The sequence below is a fragment of the Sus scrofa genome, chromosome 1 (genome assembly GCF_054392235.1).
Source record: "Sus scrofa isolate SSC_HxYL_T2T_F1_AM1 chromosome 1, Sscrofa_HxYL_maternal_Yorkshire_Landrace_v2.0, whole genome shotgun sequence".
In the NCBI taxonomy this organism is placed as follows: Eukaryota; Metazoa; Chordata; class Mammalia; order Artiodactyla; family Suidae; genus Sus; species Sus scrofa.
Genome location: NC_139383.1, coordinates 267,526,964 through 267,550,548, shown reverse-complemented (window position 1 = coordinate 267,550,548; position 23,585 = coordinate 267,526,964). Strand labels below are relative to the sequence as shown.

Genomic DNA, 23,585 nt, shown 5'->3' with positions numbered 1-23,585 from the left:
TCACTCAATTCTACTCAAACCAAGGTTTGTTCTTAACCTCCCCAACCAGATCAGCCTGTCCAGAGTACAAAAGACAGGGTGGTGAAGGGCTTCTAAGGAACCATGAATCCGCTAACAAGCTTCAGATGCCGATGAGGTCTACTGAATCTGAGGAGCTTAAGCGGGTTTCTGGTTCCTCCAAGGGCTGGCCACAGACCAAAGTGGGCCAGAAATTCCTTCTTGTGTTTCACTGTAATAACCAGGCACCATTGAGCAAACCCAAAGCACTAGGAAGAGTGGATCTAGATGGAGTCTCCAATGATCACTCTGACTCCAGGCTCACAGAGCACCCTCACGAGGACAGCCTCCGCTCTGTCCGTGTGCCCCTCACAACTGGCTTTGGGTCTTCCCACTTCAACATCTCACAGAACCACCAATGAGTGATAAATCTAAACCATAACTCTGGTCATGTTCGAAATCCTTAATTGACTCCTGCAAAATTTGAGCTTCTGCCTCTCACAATCAAGTCCTTCTGTTGTCTAGCTCCAACCTCCTGGTCTGTTCTCATTTCCAGCTACACCTCCACTCTCAAAAGGAGAGAGTTCCTTCCGAGAACGCACACCTCAGAGCCCCCTGCCCTTATTTTCTTAGCCTGAAAGGCTAGTCTCTGCCTTTGAATCTTCCATCAAGATTTAATCCTAGCACCTTCAGCTCCCTGAAGCCTCACCTGTCACTCTTTTGCATCACTAATGTGTCCAGCACATTTCCCTCTATTCCCTGAGCCATGATGTGCTTCTTCCAAACCAGCAAAACAGGATATTGCCTATGTAAAAAAAATGTAATTAAAAAAGTAATATAATTTTTAAAAATTAAAAAAAATCAAAACCTCCCTTCACTCCACATCTCCTTATAATTATGTCTCCTACCTCACATTTCCCTTTCCATGATTCATAGTGAAATTTATTGAGGGTTATGTAAACGTACAGTACCCACTTATTCTCCAACAATTCACTCTTCAGTTCTCTTCCATCTAGCTTCTATACTCACGCCTCCCCCTCCCCCACCCCAAAATCAATCTGGGCAAGATCACCACTGACCTCCATGTTGCTAAAATTATGACATCAATAGTCCTGAAGCATGTAAAGAAGTAGCCCATTCCTTTCTTCTTGACATACCCTCCCTCCCCTGGATTCCATAACACCATGCCATGCCAGTCCCTTCTGGCTCTCAGCTCATCCCACACAGACTCATTTGCTGTCTTCGGCTTCCCTCTGCTAAATGATGCCCATTTGCAGGGTGAGGTCCTGGGCTCCCTTTTCTTATCAATCTACATTCTCTCATCTGGTCTCAATATTTAAATAAACATTGTAAAGCATCTATATGTGGATGACTCAAATGTTTCTTCAGATAGGACCTCCTCTCTGAGCCCAAGTTGCCTGCAATGACATCTCTACTTAAATGAAGGTCATCACAAAATCAACATGCCGAAAACAGAAGTAATGGTTTATTCCCACATTCCTTTCTTCCTCATCTTAGTAAACGACAACAACATTGCCCAACACTGTCCAAACTAAAATGTCTGAGTCACTCTCCTATACCAAAGTCCATGAGCACATCCTGTTGACTCTTTGTCTCAGGATATTCAAAAAGATTCGAGTAGCATATCTTCTTTCTTTCTTTTTCTCCCCATTTTTTAGGGCTGCACCTGTGGCATATGGAGTTTCCCAGGCTAGGAGGAGAACTGGAGCTATAGCTGCCAGCCTATACCACCGCCACAGCAACTCAGGATCCCAGCTGCGTCTGTGACCTACACCACAGCTCATGGCAACACCAGATCCCTGACCCACTGAGCAAGGCCAGCGATCGAACCCGCATCCATATAGAGACTAGTTGGATTTGCTTATGGTGAGCCACAACGGGAACTCCAATCTTATTTCTTCATAGTATTATTCACTACATTAAAATGAATAGCACTTATTATTGTTCCCTTCCTTTGAGATAGCCTAAGTTTCATGGAAGCCTAACTCAATGCATACCTCTTTAGGATCAAGAAAACTGTCTTGCCAGATGATATAATTGTTATTTAAGAATGAATAAATGAGCAAAATGTATAGCTCTTGGATTGCAAGATATCTCTGGGCTGGCCCCACTCGTGCTTATATTCACACCCCTAATTCTTAGGACAATGCCAATCTCGCAGCAGGTACTCAGTAAATGATAAATTAACAAAGGTCTTTTAGAGTTTCAGAATCTGTTATTGATTATATTGAAGAGGTCTCAAACCTGATTTGAATCTTTTTTAGGAGACTGTACTATAGAAAGCTTTTTATGAAAGTATTAATTAGAATGAGATCCTATTTTAAATCCAAGCACATATGGGAGGGATCCAGTTCTATCTAAACCATTCCATAATATTATTTTTTCCTGTGAGACATCTTGCCTCACTATCTGCCTGAAATATTGTTTTATTTTCTTTCTTGACTGAATCTGCAAAGAAATGGAATACCTGGATAGAAAAGGTGGTGCATACTAGGCTGAAATTTAATAAAGAGATTTGATGGGATTCTGAATTGGAACTTGAAGACGTTTACATCACCTTAAGTTCAGTAGAGTTTTTTGAATGGCCTCAAAAGATTGTAAGCAAAGATAGTGAGCCTAATAAATGACAATACATCCAACAGAGCATAATGTTCAAGCGGATCTCTTCTTGGTTCCAACCCTTTCTCATAATATGACAGAGGGGTTAAAACTCAGTACCCCAGTGAATGACACAGTGGCCATGAAATAGGACAGGCATTCTAAGCACGGACAGGAAGAAGGGTGATATCTAGGACCCAAAGGCCTTTAAAAGTATGAGCAGGAAATAACAAAATGAGATTTATTTTGGATGACAGAAGCTAATAATAAATGCAGAAAAACAATCTGAAGAGAGTCTGCAAAAAATGGTAAAAAAAAAAAAAGATAGCAAAATACAAATGGAGTGTTAGTGGTTTTAATGTGATCTTATCAGCCCACACCAAAAAAGATGGAGAGATAAATAAAGAGGAGAAAGAGGGAGAAAAGGAAGAGAAGGAGAGGAAGGACGGAAGGGAGGGAGGAAGGAGAAAGAGAGAAAAAAGAGAGGGAGAGAAAGAAAGGGACACGTCTTAAGATCAGCAGCCTCACCAAGAGAACTAAAGTCTAGATCGGTTGTCCATTCATATACTTATGGCTTTGACCACATCATTCCCTCTCTGGTCCGCAGTTTCTTCCTGAGTAGAATAAGAGAGTTAAATACCTTTCTGATTCTTTTCAATTGAGTCACTCTAAAATGTAGTTGGTTCTTGATTTTTGTGTTTTTCCTTTAATCATTAAATCCATTTCTTTGATCTGAAGATGGGGAAACAGTGTTCAGCAAAGCTATATAACTGACAAGGGTGCAGAAGAACTCTCTGAAGAACGAGGAAGAGGACGATAACAAAAAGCAGATGGCACGAAGGACCGGAAATCAAATTTGAAGCTCAGCCTTGTCACCAGCTTATGTTTGGTACTGGGAAACACACATCATCATTGTGGGTTTCATTCTTTTTGTCTATCAAAAAAAAAAATGACAATACACTTTTCTTACCCATGACACAAAGCGGCTATAATGATCGGATAAAATATCATTATGGAAAATCCTCCAACATGGTGTTTCTACCTGTTATTATCACAGGGACGATCTAGAACTCATCTCCAAATCAACACATGGCTTTTCCTACTCATCATTTCAGTCTCAGCTCAACCATCACCTGCCCAGTGAGGCCTTCTCTGACCATGCTAACTTCACTCCAGTCTCTCTCTACTCCACTAGTCTATCTTATTTTCTATACAGCATTATTTTGCTTCTTCAAAGTTTGTTCGATCATTGCATTGCTTCTAAAACAGAATGGAAGCTCCATGAGACCAGAAACGCAGGGTGTTTTGCCCACTATTGCATTCCAGTCCCAGGAAGTAGAAGTCAATCACTAAATATATGCTGAATGAATGAATGAATAAAGGTTTAGCACTGCGAAAGTCTTCAGACTTTGTCTAGTGTACATGCTTCCTTTTGCAAGCACAGCAACTGAGATTCAGGAAGGATAAATAACGTACTGAAGGTTGCACAGTTAATTGTTACAGGCTGAGGATTTTTATTGATTGATTGATTGATTATCTTTTCAGGACCACGCCCAGGGGATATGGAGGTTCCCAGGCTAGGGGTCGAATCAGAGCTGTAGCTGCCAACCTACACCACAGCCACAGCAATGCCAGATACGTGCCGCATCTGCCACCTACATCCCAGCTCACGGCAATGCCAGATCCTTAACCCACTGAGTGAGGCCAGGCATTGAACCCGCAACCTCATGGTTCCTAGTTGGATTTGTTTCTTCTGAGCCACGATGGGAAATCCAGGCCAAGGGTTTTGGCTGGCTAATTAAGTCTCATTATATAAGTTTCGGGAGTATGTAATATCAAACAGAAGTCAGTCTGTGAGAAATCCATGTATTTTACCACTAATGGAAAAACAACGCATTCAAATAAAAGTCAGTATGTACATGTGTGCACGTCTATTCTTCAAACCAGAAAAACAAGCGGCCCATCAGTCTGTTAAGGCATCCTCAAAATGCAGAGAAGACAGACTTTTGGACAAGCGGATGCCATGTTAACAATAACCAAGGAATTAAAGGCACTATATGAAAGCCAAGCCCTTTCACCCAGTCTGGTATAACTGGAAGTGACTAAGGTGCCCACAGTAGGCTGGGTTCTTGGTGGGATTCCCACACAGGAATGTTGAATGTCAAAGTGGATCCCTCCCACCCTGAGCCCTGGGTGGTTTGGCCAGCCTTGAAGGCTGTCCTCCTGTCATTTGGCTCCCATAAGACTGAAAAGATGAAGTCTTCAAGCCACAGCTCAGCTTCCTTTACCTCCAAGCTGTGAAACATGATGCAGTGCCCAAAAGAGCAGAAGCTCAGTCAACGGGGGCAGAACTGCACTCTGGTAAGTTTTCTTTATCTTGCATCATGGGTGGGCCACTCTTTTGTCCCTGGAGAGTACTGTATGTTAATTTGAATCTACATGCTTTTTGATTTGTATTGTTGAGCTGTATTTGGCTTTTAAAGAAATGTTTGTACATATTTCTCTCTTTTTCTCCTCCCAATGAGAGGAGGGGAAAGAAAGAAGGAAAGATTGCAGGGAGAGAGGGAAAGAGGAGGAAAATTGGTCCTAAATCTTGAGTGAACCTGGAATATTTGAAAATATCAATCATCGCTGCTGGGTTTTTTTAAATTTTTAAAAAAAATTTTGTTTTTTCCCCAATACAATTTTTTTTTCTACTGTACATGGAAACATCACTGCTGTTTTTGATCAAGGATGATAGATAAGGGTCAGCATAATAATTCATGCTCAAAAAAAGTCCCAGGGCATAGTGGTTATGCTGAGATCAGTTTCTATTAACTGGAGAAGGTGTTTGCTCAAACAAGAACATGAGATTGCAGATTACGTTACTGATAAGACAGTAAATTCCGGAACACAGGTCAGAGAAGCCCCCTCTGTTCCTAGAGATGCCTGGACAGACCAGTTTGGGGCCACTGATGACCTAGGATACGGTCAGAGAATGGAGCCCAAGAAAGGTGGTCACCACACTAAGCAATGCTCACAGAGGTATGGAGATGCTTAGCCTGAAGAAGAGAGGGCTCAGAGGGGACAGAGTAGAAAATGATTCTACCAAGTTATAGTTGGTCTGAAAATGAAACTGGTTACCTCAGACAGTCCTGAGTTATTCATTCCACGTTTTCTGACAGAGGCTTGATGACAATGACAAGGCATAACCTGGTCCCTGTCTGCTCCTGCAGCCTTCTCCTTTCTAATGTACTCTAGCTTCAGCTCCAGGCAGGCTGAAATTGTGGCCACTTCCTGAAAGATCCATATTCCTGTTCTCACGTCTTCACCATGCAGAAGCTCCCCTCAAGTCCCCAACCCTGCTTTCCCCACGATGGGTCTCCATTCATCCTTTATCCATATTTAACCAAATGCCCCTCTGGAAGATCTCTCCTGCAACCTACCCCAGGAGGGCTCACTGCCCCTCTTGATGGCTTCCCACAGCATCCTCTACTTCTCCAGTTAAAATGCCAGCGACCATGCAGTAAGGGTACATACTAAGTGAATGCATGGATGACCTGGTCTGTGCCACGCGCAACGTTAGGTGTTTTTAAATTTGTCATGGCATGTAATCCTAAAGGAGCCCGGTGTATTTGGTGCTATTAGCAGGCCCATTTAACAGACAAAGACACTGATGTGTAAACAGGTTAACTGCCATTTCAGTAAGCAAATCCAAAGTAGTGTGATTCCCAAACCCACACCTTCCATCCCCTCCCCCGCCCCTACACTGCTGTCCAGTTCAAGTCTGTTGTGCCATGTGGGTGCTGAGGAGGCTCTAAGGAGACCAGTTGATCTGACTCCCTCTGAGATGCCCTGTGATTCTGTGATACGGGGACTTCAGGGCCCTAATGGAACTGTGCTCACACCCCCGGCAAGCCACTAACTAGAGGTGTGTTGATGAAGCTGTGCACGTCATCCCTGAGTCCTAGTTTCTTCTCTGGCCATTGGTGAAATAATGACTCTTCCCAGACGTTCAGAGGATGAAAATGAGAAGCTGTAGAGAAGACACCGTGCAGGGCGTCTAGCATGACGAAAGATTCTGTGACGGGTCAGGAATCTCCCCTTTCCTGAAGGCAGCAATCTGTCTGGGCTACCTTGTGCCAGTTAAACTGCATGGACTTGGTAACTCCTGTTTTGGTTAAACTGCTTTCATTTTTTTTCTTTTTTTTAAAGGGGAATCTGAGTTTTTGTTGGCAAGTGATTGAACAGGCCTTGGCCCAGCTTCTGGGCCCCCACAGTCCATTAGGGAATTTACGAGGGGAGGTGGGGGACCATCAACTCAAGTACTCCCTTCAGAGGCAGTACTTACAAAGCCATCAATTTCCTTAACAAAGACCACTGGCTTAAAGGCCCCTTAAAGCAGCGTTATTTACACAGTTCTCCACTTCCTTTTGAATTCTCTGCCTGGGGGGCAGCTTACCTGCAGTCCTTCCCAGCTCCTAGTTAATTAGGCTCCCTCCCAGAAAGGAAAGCAAGGGGAAACTAGAACTTGGTTTTGAAAAGCCGCTCAATTTGGGGGTTATTAGAGAGTTCACCAAAGCCACTGACGCAGCCTACCCTTATGCTTATACTGATGCTAAGGTTCTAAAACGGGTGGCCACAGGGACGCTGCTTTGTAGGAAGGTAAAATAATGCTCAGAGAATATTAACGGCAAACACACCTAGGGTGCTTTTTAGCTCTGTGGTGTATCAATATTGTAATACTGCCGTTTTATATATGCCACACTAAAACAGCTCCCACCCCGGTTTATGGCAGAACTGGGATTTGAACCAAGCAACCAAACTTCGGAGCCTGGGCATGGAACCACCATACTAAGCTACAAAACTTTGGCCCCGAGATGACAGCTAGAAAGTGGAAAGGCTGTAATTCCAAATGAGGTTTGTCTGACTCTAAAGTTCTGCCACACTTTGTTGCCTAAAAAATAAAACTGTCTATTAAGAAATATATCCTTCCTTCACTCGTTTATTCTATATTTACTGAGCCACAAATTATCTGCCAGGTCCTGGACGGAATCCTGGCAAGTTGGATGAATTAAACCAGGCTCGGCACTCCAGGAGCTCAGGGGCTAGTGAGAGAGGGAAGGAAGGAGCTGATTGGCTACATAGGATTTTGTTCTGAGGTAGGAGATGCCTCAGGATCACAGAGGAAGGACCTTCCATCCAGCCTCATCCAGGATTCAGGTTTCCCTGAGGAGGCAACACCTGGGCTAAACCTTTGTCAGGAGGAATGGGAAAAACACATTCCAGGCAGGGGGGCTCTGTGAGCAAGAGAAGGAAGCTCCAAACAGGGTAGCAGGTGCAAAGCCCAGAAGAGGCTGAATGTGACGGTGAGGAATCCAGACTTATCTCCAAGGCAGTGCAGAGCCACCTGTGCTTTCAAAACAAGGTGGAGGGAGTTTCTGTCATGGCGCAGTGGAAATGCATCTGACTGGGAACCATGAGGCTGCGGGTTCGATCCCTGGCCTTGCTCAGTGGGTTAAGGATCCAGCGTTGCCGTGAGCTGTGGTGTAGGTTGCATATGTGGCTTGGATCTGGCGTTGCTGTGGCTCTGGCACAGGCTGGTGGCAACAGCTCCGATTGGACCCCTAGCCTGGGAACCTCCATGTACCACCACAGGTGCGGCCCTAAAAGGACAAAAGAAAAAAAAAATCAAGGTGGAGAGAATGATGTTTGCATCTGGGGAGGCTGGATTTCATTATACTGGAGGATAGACTGGAACAAGCAAAGATGGGGAGCCAGGAGCCCATTAGAATTCTTGTACAGTAGTCCTGGTCAGAGCTGAAGTTAGGGGAGTCAGAGTGAGTCCCTCTCTTAGGTAGGGAGAGAGAGGAGGGATTGATTAAAGAGGGGAAGTGTTCAAGGTGAAATGGGCAGAATGGGGTGACCGGGTGTGGGAAATGACAGAGAGGAAAGAGTAAAGGAAGTTTCCCAAGCTTCCAGTTTAAATGTATGGTTGGCTAGTGGCACCAGCAGTTGAGAGTGAGAAAAACAGGAGCTGCAGCAGGTCTAGGGAGAAAATGGTAAGCTGTCCATTAGAAGTGTCCAGTCTGAGCACCTGGGAGGCATCTGATAGAATCATCAGATATATGAGTCCATAGATCAAGAAAAACGCCTCAGACTGAAGACGGAGATTTTGGTGTTTGGGGTTTTGAGTGACAGGGTCAGGGAGAGAAGGGGAAGTGAGCCTGCTGTGGAATCTGGGAGAATGACTATTTAAAAGGGAGGCAGGACAAGTCTGTGTAGGGATGGCCAGAGAGGTTAAGGAAAACTGGAAATAGGTAACATTTCCGAGGCCCCGGAAGTTCAGAAGTTCATGAAAGATCCAGGTCACTTGAGAGAAAACATACTGGAATACATATCCACTTAATCGTGCTCTTTAATATAACCCCCTTTGTGGCCTGAGTGATGATTCTCAACTTCCTGCTTGACCTCTTCCAGGGACAGGGTGTTCTTTACTTGAAAGAACACGATTATTATTCTTAATAACCATAAGAATCAATATTTACTGATCCCTTTTTGAAGAACAGGAATTATCCCACACCCAGCAGATACGGCAGCCTCAGTGCCTTAGCGCGGACCTGACGTGTAAGAGGCGTTCAACGTATGTGTGATGGCTATTCATAAATGCATAAAAAAATATATCACAGCTATCCTATAAAATAAGGAACTTCACTCCTGCTTCGCAGCTGGAAAAAAGATGTTTGGGGATCAAGCCTGGAGAAGTGGTCCCCAGTGCCGCTGGGTCAGGTCCACTGGCTTCTCCTCTCTGTCTAGGAGTTGTCTTGGCAAAAGGCACAAAGACAGATGAGAAATTCGAGGGGTATAAGATGCTGGGGGCAGCCCTCTCGTTGGTAATGAGGCTGAACCCTCGGGTAAGAACGCGTGGTTTTGGACTCTTGAACTGAGGGACCAGCTCCAGCCAGCACCGATTACAGTCCTGCCAACAGCAGTTGAAAGTTTAGTTCAATCTTATGGATAATTTGGGCCGGGTTTCTGACTGGTGTTGAAAGCCAAAAATCACTGATTTCTCTTCAGGACAGTTTGCCAAGAGTACTTTGTTGGCCCTGGAAGAGCATCCGACTGGGCGGGGCGGAGGCTGATCTTAAGACACTGCGCCTAGCTTGTCATGCTTCTGCCCAGAAACCACTGCTTGCTGTGGGATCACATCTCCCCACGTACCCACCCTGGCACTTCCCTGAGTAGCCTTCTTTAGGATGGGTCTGCTCTCAGTACCACAAGAGAACCCTCATTCTGGACCTTTATAGGGGCAGAGCCGCTGCACCTGGTCTTACTGACCCCAGGGGGCTTTCATAGACTCACTTTTCCTCTGACCCCAGGGGTTTTTCATCCTCCTGGTGTCCCCTCACCAATCTCAGCACATCTTTAATGACCCCTTCTCTCTCAAGTCCCCCAAGAAGGACTGCTGCTGCTGCATCTGGCCCAGCACAGAGCTTTGTATGCAGCAGGTGCTTAACACAGACACACTTTTGTGTGAGAAGGGTCACCTTTGTTTCAAGCTGTCTTTCCAGGACCCCCGTGGCTGCTGCCTTGGGGAAAGAGAAGGCACCGCTAGCACTAGAGAGGGGGGCTGCAGATACCAGGCAGGGAATATTTTTTCTTTCTTTCTGGCAAATTAACATTGAAAATTCAGTCCCCTAAAAATTACTAGAATTTCGGATTTGCTTTATCTTAATTTCTCCTTGGTACTTAATCAGTCGCAGCTAAGAAAAAGTTGCATTTGGTTTCTCTCTCTGTTAAGTAGTTAATGATCTGTAAACAAACACTTCAGACAGTGTTTCTTAGAGACCCTTGGATACTTTTGTCATGTGGAATTCCTTTTGCACCTTGCTTGGTTTCCCCTTCTCATTATCTGTTTGCTGGTAGGCTGTTCAGCTTTTGAGAGGTCACATTTTTTATTAGATAATCTTAATGATTAAGAGGTAGCATAAATTTGTGGTTAGGCCTGAGGGTTTAAGAGCCAGACCTCCGGGGTTGGAATCTCTTACTGGGAACCCTGAGTAAATGACTTAACAATGACTTAACATCTCTGTGCTTTTTCCTTATTTATAGGGTCAACGCAATTAATCAAAGGAGTTATGGGGGGAAGCATTACATTAATTAATAAGGAGCAATCTTTACTGCTATGACTACAGTTTGAGACGACGACGAGCTAGAAGAAGGGTGGATATACACACACACGTCTCATCACTCTTACTTGTCTTGAAGATCGTATTTCTGAGGAGGGCACAGGCTCCTCTAGTTCTGGAGTTGGGCGGATCTTGGTTCAAGTCCCAGTTCTGCCCCTGCTTTACCCCTGCTTCAAAGCAGTCATTTCATCTCCCTGAGCCTCAGTTTCTTCTTGTGTAAAATGGGAGTAACAACCCCTGCCTTCCTGCAGCCTTGAGAAGACAGAGAAAGGAAAGAGAAGTGCCCTGCGTGGGGTAGATTCCTGGCACAGGATGTGACCACTCGCCAAAGTTTGTTTCCTCTTTTTTTTTTTTTTTTTTTTTTTTTAGGGCTACACCAATGGCATATGGAGGTTCCCAGGCTAGGGGTCTAATTGGAGCTATTGCTGCCAGCCTACACCAGAGCCACAGCAATGCCAGATCTGGGCTGCGTCTGCGACCTATACCACAGCTCATGGCAACACTGGATCCTTAACCCACTGATTGAGGCCAGGGATCGAACCCACCACCTCATGGTTCCTAGTCGGATTCGTTTCCCATGCGCCACGACGGGAACTCCTGTTTCCTCTTGTGCTGGTTTTCCAGCTCAATAAATAGTTACTGAATGGAGGTCACTTTCTCAAAAGCCACTTAAACAGGTGCGACTCTGTTGTCTCATCTGGCAAGTGGTGATGACAATTCCTGGTTGCCAGAGGTGCTGTGGGTTTGAAATGAGACAATGTAGTAGGTTTCTCATAAATGTCCACATGCCCCCTTCCACAGCCAGGGAGGATCCAGGATCCTTTGGCCACTCTCCTACTTCTGGGTACCATTTGACTCAGTGCATCAGACAGTGCCTAGCTCTGGCTGGATGCTGAGAACACAGGGGTGGGCAGGGCAACTTCTTCTTTAAAGGGAAACTGACGGGTAAACAAACGAAAAATGTGGGCAGTGAATGTCATTACAGCTAAGCTGCTATAGGTCGAGGGGCGAGATGGATGAGACCCATCCTCTGCCTTCTCTCTCCTGCCCTGTTGTCTGTAGTTGGCTGTTCTTTCTCCCACCTACAGACTCATCCATCTACACAGCAGTTGGTCAGCAGCTTTTTCTGTACAAGGCCAGAGAGTAAATATTTTGGCTTTGTGGGTCACACAAGGTCTCTGGGAACTTGTCAACATTGAGACCAAGGGGCACAGTTGTGTTTCAGTCAAATCCGATCTACCCAACAGGCAGCACATCAGGTTTGGCCGTGGGCAGAGTGTTCTGCGCCCTGATCCAGGCAAGCATGCACCTGCCTGCCATGCCCGGGACAAGGCTTGGCTGCGAGTATAGACGGCACACAGAGGATTGCCTTCTCCTTTCATGCCCGAAGCAGCCTCTCCACGGGCCTCAGGGCCTGGAGGAGTAGTGCCTGCAGGTCCAGCCCCTTTTCTCTCCCTCCTTTCTTAGCACCCAGCCTTGACCTCCTCAAAGCTCTTTCCTGCCTTGAGGATTCAACAGTCTGAACTTCTTGCAATCCTCACTCTGTCACTCTGCTCCCCATCTCCCCAGTGTGTCCACTTCCTATTCAGCCTTTGAGTTTCAGCGTGGATGCCGTGTCCCCAGGGAGACCTCCCCTGGCCCTTCCACGGGAAGGGGGTCCTTCACTTACAACTCCCCCTCCCCCACATATTTCTGCTCCATGGCATTTCCAACAATTACACCTCAGTGATTATTCTGGTGTCATTTCCCTGGCCTCCCTACTTTACCGCTATTTCCTTTGTAACTAGCACAGTGCTTGGCACACCGCAGGCATCAATGAATGTGTGAATAAACGGCATGACGTGATCCAGCAGCCAATCTGCCCCAGCTTCTGTCTGGTTCTGGTGGCACATGTTGGAACACATAGCCAATTTATTTTGCAGACTATAGCAGTGGGGTTTCACGCAATCCTGACTGCCCATCCATCATTTTATTTTAAGCATATTACTTCTCTGTCCAGAAAGAAAAGGAGGATACAATTAGGCTTATATCCCTCACTTGCTTAATATTTCAATTTCCCCCAGGGCACTCCATTCAAGTGGAGATCACAGCTCATGAATATTAAATGTTTCTTCCAACCCACAGTGGTCCCTAAGAAAGAGCAGAGAGCCAGGAGCTAGGAAAGACCCCTGCCCCCAGGCCTCCCCCCCTTCTCCTGGGCTACCTTGATCATGATCGCCCAGAGGCACAACAAGGCACCTGAATGGGCAGGCAGGTTTCTGGTCACTTTAAATGCCACAAAGAAGCCCTTGTTCTTGGCTACCGAGATTCACCTGCCTTGGATGCAGACTGCATTTCAAATGCATACATCAAAGTTTGGTCTTAATTCTTCCAATTCAGGAAAGCTCCGGGTCCTTCTGAGCCTGATCCCTCCCTCAGAGTCAGGAGGCCATCCTGGGCTGAGGGCAAGAATTCCTCCCTTCTGGCTCAGAGGCCATCCTGTTTCTTTTCATTCCTGACTGGCCTCTCTGTGGGGTAGGCCCCCCAGGCTTCCAAAGGAGGTGGTAAGCCGTGGTTTGGGGCTGGATGGCAAGCTTGATCCTAACCGGTGCTGACTCAAGGGTGTTTGAATGCATCCATCAGACCTCCTGGCTGAGGACTTCAGATCTTTGGGCCGCCCCGCACAGCAGCCTTCCGCCCCATCGCCTCCCTTCCCTGCGCCTTTGTCCCCTCAGTGACCCCCTCTGACCCTCTGGGTTAAAGGAATTCCTTTCTCCTCCCCAAGCCCTCATTTCTTTTAAAATGCACAGTTTAAAAACAATAACGATCCGGGATTTAAATTCTGGAAGTCAGGGCTGACAGGGCCCTGGGGAGCTCATCTAGTGAGCCCCCATCACCTTACAGCTGGGGAGAATGAGATCAAGGGACCTCTGTCACTTCTCATGATGGCAGGATTCTGCTCAGGACCACTCTTCCCAGAGAGGGACCGTGGCCTTTGCATCCCTCACCATGGAGATGGGTGGTGAGGATGGAGAAGATGAGGCAGCGTTAACTGACCGTGTTGAGAGCCCACGCACTGCCATGCACGGTGCTGGATAGCTGCTATTTCCATCTCTCTCAACAGAACTGTGTTATCATCATGTCCATTTCCCAGAAGAGAAGACGGAGACTCAGAGAGAGGATGGGGGCTGCCCAAGATGACCCAGGTAGTAATGATAACCGATAGACTTTGACCTCAGGCTCCTCTGGTCGCCTGCACATTGCCATGACAACGGGATGAAGTGTCAAACTCCTCCCAGGCTAAAAAACAATGTGACTATATTCAATGGAGGATGAGCCATTAAAAGCAAAAACACAGCCCCCCACACAGAATGGCCCTGTGTCAATGGCATGCGCTTTGTGCAGCGGAATGTTTATAGGGTGATAATAACTGAAAATTGTCATTTTCATGACTCATGAAAAAGGCACAGGAAGGACGTGTACATTCACTTTTGTTTCCTGCTGTGTCCATGGCACCAAAGCAAAAATAGTGAAAAAGAGGCTCTCTACTGCTTTTTGGGGAGTTTGTCTGGATGCTGGACTTGGTCTTTAGTAGCAGGCAGGCTGGATTTAAGGTCTTCTCTGACAGTCATTAGCTGTATGACCTAGTGCCTGAGTTTCCTCATCAGCACAATGAGCATTCTTATTCTGAGTAAACGGAATCATTGGAAAAAAGGGGGTTCTTAGCACAGAAGCTGGTACAGTTAGGGGCCTAAAAACTGAAATAACTTCATAGTTACATGTACAGACGCCGCCTATGCACTGTAAATGCCATCTCTGCTATTTCTAGCTGTGTGACCTCAGGCAAGTTACTTAACCTTTCTGAACCTCTGTTTCTTTCCTCTACAAAACTAAAATAATAACATTCTGTCTCTCAGAGGGCTCCGGAGAGGGTCGATATAGCTTTCAGATTAATGATATGAACAATAATAACAACAGCAGCATTAGCAAGCACAGGTACCATACCTATGAGGTCTCACCATTTTACCATGCTTTACATACATAACCTCATCTCACCCTCACAACTGTGAAAAGCAGGAGCTATTACTAACCCACTTTACGGATGAGAAAACTGAGACATGGACAAAGAGTGTTTCAGCCCGGCGTTTCACCCCAAATCCATGTTCTCAATCGCGACGGCATGTGTCGTTCTGCCACTACTAAGCATGCCACCCGTGCCAGCTGGCAGACCTTCGCCCCGTCACCTTCGTCTCCACTTCCATGATTACCACTAACATTCCTCTTTTCTTTTGTTTAAAGACCTGTCTTCAAGTCAAGAGAAGCTTGATTTCAAGAGGGTCTACGGGTGAAAGTCCCTCCGTTTTCCACAGAGGGAGGTCTGAGGGACTGGGTGCCACTGGGAGACGTTTTATTTATTTATTTATTTATTTGTTAATTTCAATTTTTTTTCTTTGTAAGGTGAGAGGTGGACCATCTATTATGATTTCACATGGTTGGAAAGAAAAAGAATACATAAAGGCAACTCCCAGCAGAGCACACTCTTCCTCGTCTTCCACAGCCCCGCCCCCTACCAGATGCTGTTTTCCTTTTTAGTCATTGTTGTTCCAAAGTCTCATCAGAACATCCACCAAGAAGACATGGCGATTCATCTTCTTGTTTTCTTTTCTCGCCTTGGCTAGGAGCAGGCCAGGGCGGGCGGCGTGACAGAGGGGCCGCAAGGCTGGCTGACCCCCGCCCCTCCCAGTGACTGGTGGGGAAGTGGATTGATCCCTCCTCCGCCCCCTTATCTGCTTGCAGATAATTGAGTTATTGGCCCTGGCTCTAGGACAGGGCTAGAAATGTGGTGTCCGGACCACAGACAAAGTAATGCTAATGGCAGGGAATGGGGGGAGGGGGCAAGGAAGAGAGACAGGCAGGGAGTGTGTGTGTGTCTGGGAGAGACAACGTGGGGGTCCGCTGGCTTTGTTTTCATAACTGTATATCAGCATCAAGCAGGATTTGAAAGCCCAAAGCCCTTAAATGGATGTTTGACAAATTGAGGATTGCTCACTGTCAGACAGGGAAAGAAGCCTGAGGGCCCCCCACCCTTTGTCTCTGACCAAGGGAGAAAATGAGGCTCAGAGATGAGATGCAAAGCTGCAGCCTAGGTTCTGGAGTCTGAGCTGAGACCTGGACCAGCTCTCCTGAAGGATGCTGGGTGGTGAATCAACACCTATGAGGAGTCCTCCACAATTGCACCTCCTGTCATAGATTAAACATCATCTCCGAAGGTAGTGCATTTCTAGCACCCACTCAAGATCTATTACTGAGTATTACCCCTTTTGGGGATGCTTCACCTTTTGTCTGATGAATTTGACCATTACCTTCCCTCCTTCAGCTTTTATCAGCAGCCTGTCTGTAGTTTATGACTCAGGGCTTTAGAAACAGAATTCCCAATGCTATGAACAATGCCTCCAGCCAGAGCCTGTGGGGATGGGGTGTGGGGAGTTATCACTTTACTGATACCACATTTTTTTAGCTGAAACCTCATGCCTGGTGTATGTTATATTTTAAAAAGGGGGAGGGGAAGGACAAGATAATTTCCACATTGCCGAGGATGCAGCCTCATTGCCTAAGAGGTCTTGTGGGTGGTGTTCCTTTTAACAAGCAACTTATTATGTGTTGGGAGATGAGGGCTCAGGGGGTGGGAAGTGGGGAAGGGAAGTCCCAGGGTGTTGCGTAATAACACAATGGCACCTTGGGAATACTTCCGGATGTGTGGGCTTCTCCAAAGTGAATGAGAATGCCACCATAAATCTGTCACCCACCCTCACACTGGTGTTACCAAAGCCAGGAAAAACATTAGCCCAACTACATGGTTGGTGACAGAAAATTAAAAAAGAAGAAGAGGAAGGAAGGAAGAAAATAAATGGAAAGAAGGAAGGGAATCATTCAGCTGGGGGAGGCAGAGTAGAGAAAGCAGAGGCTGTCCACTGAGTCTGGAGAGGGGATCCCAGCTCTATGAGCTGTGTGACCTTGAGCAAGTTAAGGCATCCAGTAGGTCTCAGATCCCTCACCTGGACATAAAAGACCTTATACAGTTTCATCTTAAACAGAGGCGCATGACTGACATAGGGCCTGCCACCTCATGGTGGCCTATTCCTGACCATCAGGCCCCCACCCCAATGCACCCACCACCCACACCAGTATACCCAGAGGAAAGTAACAGTTAATGTGCATCAAGCACATCCAACTTGCTAGGAAAGGGGCTAAACCTCACAGTATCTTATGACAACAATCTTCGGTCGGGATTCTAAGTGACAGTCAACAGAAAGCAACTTGGGCTAACTTATGCAAAACAAGCAAACAAACAAAATCTATTCAAAGAATATTGGATACTTATGGAAGACTCCCTGGGAGGGCTGGAGAGTGCTTTGATGCCCCATCCCAAGCTCAAGATTAGGTCCCAGGGCTGAGCCTATGAAGACATCTCAGAGCTAAGGCTCCACCAAGTCATGTCAGCCCTAAAGCTAGATGCCATCACGGGTACGTTGGAAACACATGGACTGTGGCCATTCCCACCATCATCATCAAAATGATTTCTGCACAGTCTCTAGGTCTTCTGATTCAGTCTTGGGTTGGTGTGTCTGTTTGGGGGTCAGGGGAGAGGGTAGGTCACGTGCCCATATTCAGCTTCAAGGGGAACTAGGAGGAAGAGGTGTTTGCATTATTGATTTCTGCCTCTGTATTATTACAATAAGGAGAGTTCTTTCCTAAATCTAGGAAAGGTATTCAGATAGGAAGTGTCCACAAGAACTGGTAAATATCTTCCACAATTAAATCCTAGGGTTGTTACCATTTTTTGTATGAGGACATTGAAGCTTAGCCAAGGTCACATGTCTAAGCCATGGTCTAAACCCAAGGCAGTCTCATGCAAGCCTTTTGTCTTGGCTACCATCTTGACCACTGTCTTGACACAAGTAATGATAAAAACAACAGCCACCGGCAAAGCCTCTCACACGCCAGCCCCATTTCTCTGACTCATTAAAGTTGGATCTGCTGGGAGCCACAGTTTTGCTGTCCATTTCTCAGCTATTCTTCCTAGAGCCATGGAGTCTGTCCCTGGAATACAGTTCCTAGGAGCTGGGATCTCTGGACAGACTCCTTTCTTCCTGGTTCATCCCGTATCTCTTCATGTCTCTATAATGCAATTCTAAGTGGTGAGGTTGGGGTGCATAGCTGAGGCCCTTCTTCTAACACGACCACACTCAATATGCCGCGGGAATAGAGAGCTTTCCCTGGACACCCTCCACACCACTGATGGTTTTGTGTTCCAGTCCATTAATTCATTACGTGAATTGTTCCATAGCAGTGTGTCCCCTGCTCACCCCCAAGGCCCAACAAAATGGAGAGCTGACTTTTAGGAAAAAAAGGTTTTTTCAGGAAGCTGAGCACAGTAAGCTCTGAAGTCAGACTCTGGGTTGAAGTCCCAGTTCTACCTCATTAATGCATATCCCCCATTCACCTCCCCGTGCCTCAGTGTCCTCTTTTGTAAAAGCAGGGAAATAAAAGAGTTGCTATGAGAATGACAATTGATAAATACGCTTGGCATATACTATGATTGGGTGTTGATTAAAGCGCATCATCAGCAGCAGAACACGTAGGATCTAGTAGAGAATGATAGCAAAGAGTTAGGATCTCTGAGGCTCCAAGTCTCACCCTTGAGGCAAGTTCCCTCATTTTCACTCCTCTCCTCATAAGCATTTCAGTCAACACAGCTTGAAAAGTGTGATGGACTGCGGTCATTGTGGCCAAAGCGTAGGTAGGGAAGGAACGCCCAGGAAGGTAAAGCAAGACAGGACTGCACTCAGTCTCCCAGGCCCTACCACTGTATGCATAAAATTCAGTGATTTTCCTAGGAAATGTTGCACTTTTCACCTCTTTGCACTAGGCTCCAGCAACCAATACTATCCAAGACCCCAAGACCATAGACCAGCAAACGTTGTCTCCAAAGGGCCTGATATTTAAGGCATTTTGGCCCATGGGGTCTCTGTTGCAACCACTCAACTCAACAGTTGTAGCAAAACAGCAGCCACAGAGAGTAAGAAATGGGGGTGCTGCATTCCCAAACACTTTCTTCACAAAGAGGGGCAGTTGATCAGGCCGGTTCCACGGACGGTAAGTGTCCTCACTTTACCCTCTCCTACCTTCTTCCGGAAGCACTGGAGTCACATGCCATTCTCATGCCGTAAAATAGCTGGATGTTTCCTGGCAAGATCTGAGTGTGATGGTGGGTGTCGTGAAGGTGATGGCAAAGGTGAGAGTTGGTTCAAGCAGAGCTCACAATTATGAGAAATAGTCACACCTCTTGGAAATTGTCCCCCAGAGCTGGAGGTAAGGCTCTTGGAGAGCATCAAACCCAATCCTTTCAGTTTATGGGAGGTAACCTGAGGCCCAGAGTAGGGAGGTATCTTGGCCAGCTTCAGGCAGCATAGCTGGGACCAGAGCCTGTTTTTCTCAAATTTAGTCCGAAGCCCTTTTCATCCTACTGCTGGGCTCATATCATCAGGTTTTCTTACGGATTATACTCGAATCAACAGAGAATACAACAAATCTTTGTCCTTTAAAAACCAAAGGCCCTGCCTGTACACTCTTTCATCCTCCCTCTCTCCCTCCAGGTCTTTCTTTCTTCCATCTACAAACAGTGGCCAGACACCTCCACTGTGTTGCTCAGTCCCACCCCGGATGCCAAGGAGACAGCAGGTGCTCAATAAAGGCATCTTGGAATGGAATAAAAGGCAAATGACACACGGTAAAGACCTCGTGGAGCTCACAATATACCAGGAGAAGAAAGGTCTAAAAGCTCCCCTGCAATGCACTGCAAACGTGAGGACCTGATGACATTTCCTCCCCTTTAGTCCTCCTAGAAAATTGCCTTTCTGTGAGAAATCTTCCCACCAACGTTTTCATCCCTTCCTTAGAAGGAGCACCTCTGTCTTTTGTACTTGCAAATGAATTGTGATTAGTTTTCACCTCCAGCCCAAGGGATTAGCCCAGGGACCTTTGATCTTCAGGTATCGATTTGCATCTTAAAGGAAGTATGATCTCATCTGGACCAGCTCAAAATTCCATCCCTGCCCCCCCAACCCCTGTCTGTTTACCAGCCCCAGGGCTGACCAGGGCCTCCCAAGTGGGGCTAAAACAACAGGATCAGCTAGACTCCTGGAGAAGGCAGAGGAAAACAAATTTCCCATTTGACTCCTTAAAGGTGGGAAAAGGCCATTTGCTTTCTAAACACAGGCTGGTCTGCTATTTCTCTTCCCTCAAGTCAGAGAGACTGCCCCTGGACCCTGGCTAGTGGTTGTGCAGCATGGTGAGCTAAGCTTTTGTGTGTGAGAATCAGACAAAATGGGGTTCAAGTCCTGGTTCTGTCTTCAATCACTTCTAACTGGTGTGACTATGGACAAGTCTTATAATCCCTCTGGGCTTTTGGGTTTTCAAATCTCTAAAGTAAGGATAAAAGCCTTTAAAAAATCTATACTAACAACCCTGGACAGCTGGCATGAAGGACAATAACCTTTGCAAGGTAAAGCTGGATCAACAGAGTGAACCATCATCTAAGAGCCCATAAGCCGCATGAGGGCAGGAATACCTGCCACGTGTTTGTGTCCACTGCTGTGGCTGTTTTAGTGCCTAGAACAGAGTCTGGCCCCTAGGCGGCGTTCAATACACACGTGTAATAGAAAGGAGGGAACCACCATTTAGTGATAACCACTGCAGTCACTGTACCTGATTAGCCACTCTGCATTGTCCACTTCTCCAGCCAGACCCAGAGAAATGATAAAGGCTTACCAATGCAATTGAAGGAAACTTCCTGTCGGCAGAAGAGGGAGCAGCCATCCCCGCTGACCTTGTTCATGTCATCGCATTCTTCACCTTCGCTTCTGCAGAGTGGACACAGAAGGGACATTCGTCAGATGAGCTTCAGAACCACAGCTGGACATGGAAAAGTCCCTCTCTGGGGCCATGAACTTTCTGATGAGGCCTTGGGTAAGTCCCTTTCCCTGTCTGAGCGTCTGTTTCTTCAAAATGAGATGAGTACCAGGGGTAAATGGAAGAGATTCTATTACATTTGCCTTACTGTGTCTTTCTTTCTCACCTCCCCCCCCCCCACTTTTTTTTCCTTATTGGCCGCACCTACACATATCAAAGTTCCCAGGCCAGGGACTGAATCCTACCCACAGCCTTGACCTGTACCGCAGCTGTGGCATGGCAATGCCAGATCCTTTCACCTACCACATTGGGCTGGGGATGAAACCCACACCTCAGCAGTGACCCGAGCTCCTGCAGTGGGATTCTTAACCCACTGTGTCACAGCGGGAACTCCTTATTGTGTGTTTCTCATGGCAAAGGAGAATCGCTGCTTCAGACTCATTCACTGAGCGCTCCTCAGCTGAGTTAGCAAGTCAGAGGGGAGAATGACAAGGGCGAAGGGACAAAGAATGGAAAGACCTCGGTCCACTGTGCCTGAGAAATCTCACCTCTCTTTTAAAACAGTACACTGGAAGGACATTTTGGAGTCTCTACAATATAAATGCTATTCTTCACCGTGCCCTGCCTTATTCCTGTCCTCTGCCTCTTGTGCACTTAAAGGTAAAGCTGTTTTCCATACACTTGCTCAGGTTTCATCTTCCTTAGATCAGAAAACATTGCCTTCTCCCCTGGGTGTGTCATTTTATGGTATCAAGAACTTTAAGCCCTATGCTCTAGGAAATACAATGCTTCCCCCCACCCCCCGCCTCCAGCTTTTTTTTTTTTTTTTTTTTTAGGAATTATTTCCATCACCTAAGGAAGATTCTGCAGTGGTTAGGAAGGGCAGAAAATAAGCCATGTTCTCTGAATTCAATGTAGGAGAGGAGAAGGAGGAGGAACATCTGAAAAACTGGATGGGCTGCCACTTTCTAAAAAATCCCCATCCTCTGAGAACTAGAAACCTGGGTTCAGGGAGTTTCCATTGCAGCACAGTGGAAATGAATCTGACTAGTATCCATGAGAATGCAGGTTCGATGCCTGTCCTTGCTCAGTGGGTTAAGGATCTGGCATTGCCGTGAGCTGTGTGTAGGTCACAGATGTGGCTTGGATCTGGTATTGCTGTGGCTGTGGTGTAGGCCGGCAGCTGTAGCTCCAATTTGATCCCTAGCCTGGGAACTTCCACATGCCGAGGGTGTGGCCCTAAAAAAAAAAGAAAAAAAAGAAAAGAAAGAAAGAAACTTGGGTTTAGATCCCCATGTTCCAAACTAGCTGCGAGATCTCAGATAAGCCCCCCGCAACGCCCTCTCATCTTCCTATATTGGACCATTTAAATCAGTGACAATGAAAAATAATTAAACTTTCCATTCCTTAGTCATGGTGAGTACATTTCAAGTCCTCAATAGCTGGATGTGCCTGGTGGCCACTGTATGGGACAGTACAGAATCTATTCCCACTGTGGTAGAGAAGCCACCAGCCGATGCTATTGGAGATGCTGACACTGAGTCTTCTCACGGGCTAAAATGAAAAGAACTATGCCTACTCCTTAGAGCTGGTGCAAGGACGGAATATGACCTAATGTGGCTGGCCCAGCGTGTGACACAATGGATGCTAAGGGAGGCACAGTTCCCCTTCTCACCTGGTCCTGGGAGGTCTCCACACAGTGGGTGGTAGTTGTCCCTCCTTGACCAAGATGGGACCTGTCACAGCATGGAAAAGGCCTACAGACTCTACCTTCCACCAGGGCAATTAACACTGGGAAATGTTTGTTGCTTTCAGGAGGTGTCCGAGTGGCAGGATGGTGCCTTGTCGTTGATCCTTATGATGAGTAGCTCATTGCATGGATCTTGGAAGAGCCACCCAAGTTCTCTCCTGTCTGCAGACCCATGAACAGAGAATTCTATATTCCAAGCTGGGCCCATATTCCAGTCTCTGCCAGCAAGTCATGCCTGCTAGAAACTGATGATAGCCTTGTGCTTCCTAGCTATTTCATGAGTTATCTGGGGAGAGATTTTTTTCTTTTTTTCAACCTGGGCTGGATTCCCTAAGCCACAAAGAACACTTCTAGCCTTCCTTCACCACTCCAACAGTGTGTTCTACTGGTTTAGGTAAAATATCAGGGTCACCACAAATATTGTCGAGGCGTCATTAGAGGCAGGATCTGAGAAACCTTCTTGGACCTCCCAGGCTGGAGGGGATGGCGGTCTCTGAGTCCAGAGGCAAGGGGCTCCATCTATCACAGCTCTTCTCACACTGACTGCCTCCTCCTGTTACTTGAGAGTATCCTATCCTAGGTGTAAAGATGCCAAGGGCTGTGACAGAGTCTTGGTCAGCTTGGCACCCCCCATGCCTGGCACAGTGTCTAGGACAAACCAGCACAGCCTCTCCTCCACTCATTTGATTAGCAGGGCTGTGGGTCACAGCGAGGCAGTGGTGAATCTAGAGAAGAAACTGAACTCTGAGCTCAAGGCTTGGTTCTGCCCCTTACTGGGTGTGTCGGCATTAGAAAACCTTGTGCAAGAGGGGTCCTTTCATAAAATACGGTAATAAGACCTATCTCATAAGGTTGTCGGAAGGACTCGAGGAGAGAATAATGAAGCACAGTGCCTCCTGCCTCGTAGAGGCTCAATAAATATTTATAATTGTCATTATCAAAACATTCACCCAGTGCTTTCAGCCCCCAGGGGCTTCACAGAATGTTGAGTCTACCTGTATTTCTTTGTAAATTCCTTTGCATATATATAGCCAATTAGCATGTCTCGTCCCATGAAAAATCCAATTAGCAAAGATGACATCTCTTCTTTGCCTCCAAGT

The 23,585-nt window shown here is 46.5% G+C and overlaps 1 protein-coding gene across 2 annotated transcripts in view; it reads right to left on the bottom strand.

Moving 5' to 3' along the window:
* The window catches only part of PAPPA (pappalysin 1), a 240,100-nt gene that overhangs the window by 104,175 nt on the left and 112,340 nt on the right, over positions 1–23,585 (bottom strand). For both annotated transcript variants that reach the window (XM_001926753.8, XM_084993952.1), the window contains one exon: positions 20,595–20,686. In XM_001926753.8, coding sequence (XP_001926788.6) covers positions 20,595–20,686 — 92 coding nt within the window. The remainder of the gene's footprint in view (positions 1–20,594; positions 20,687–23,585) is intronic.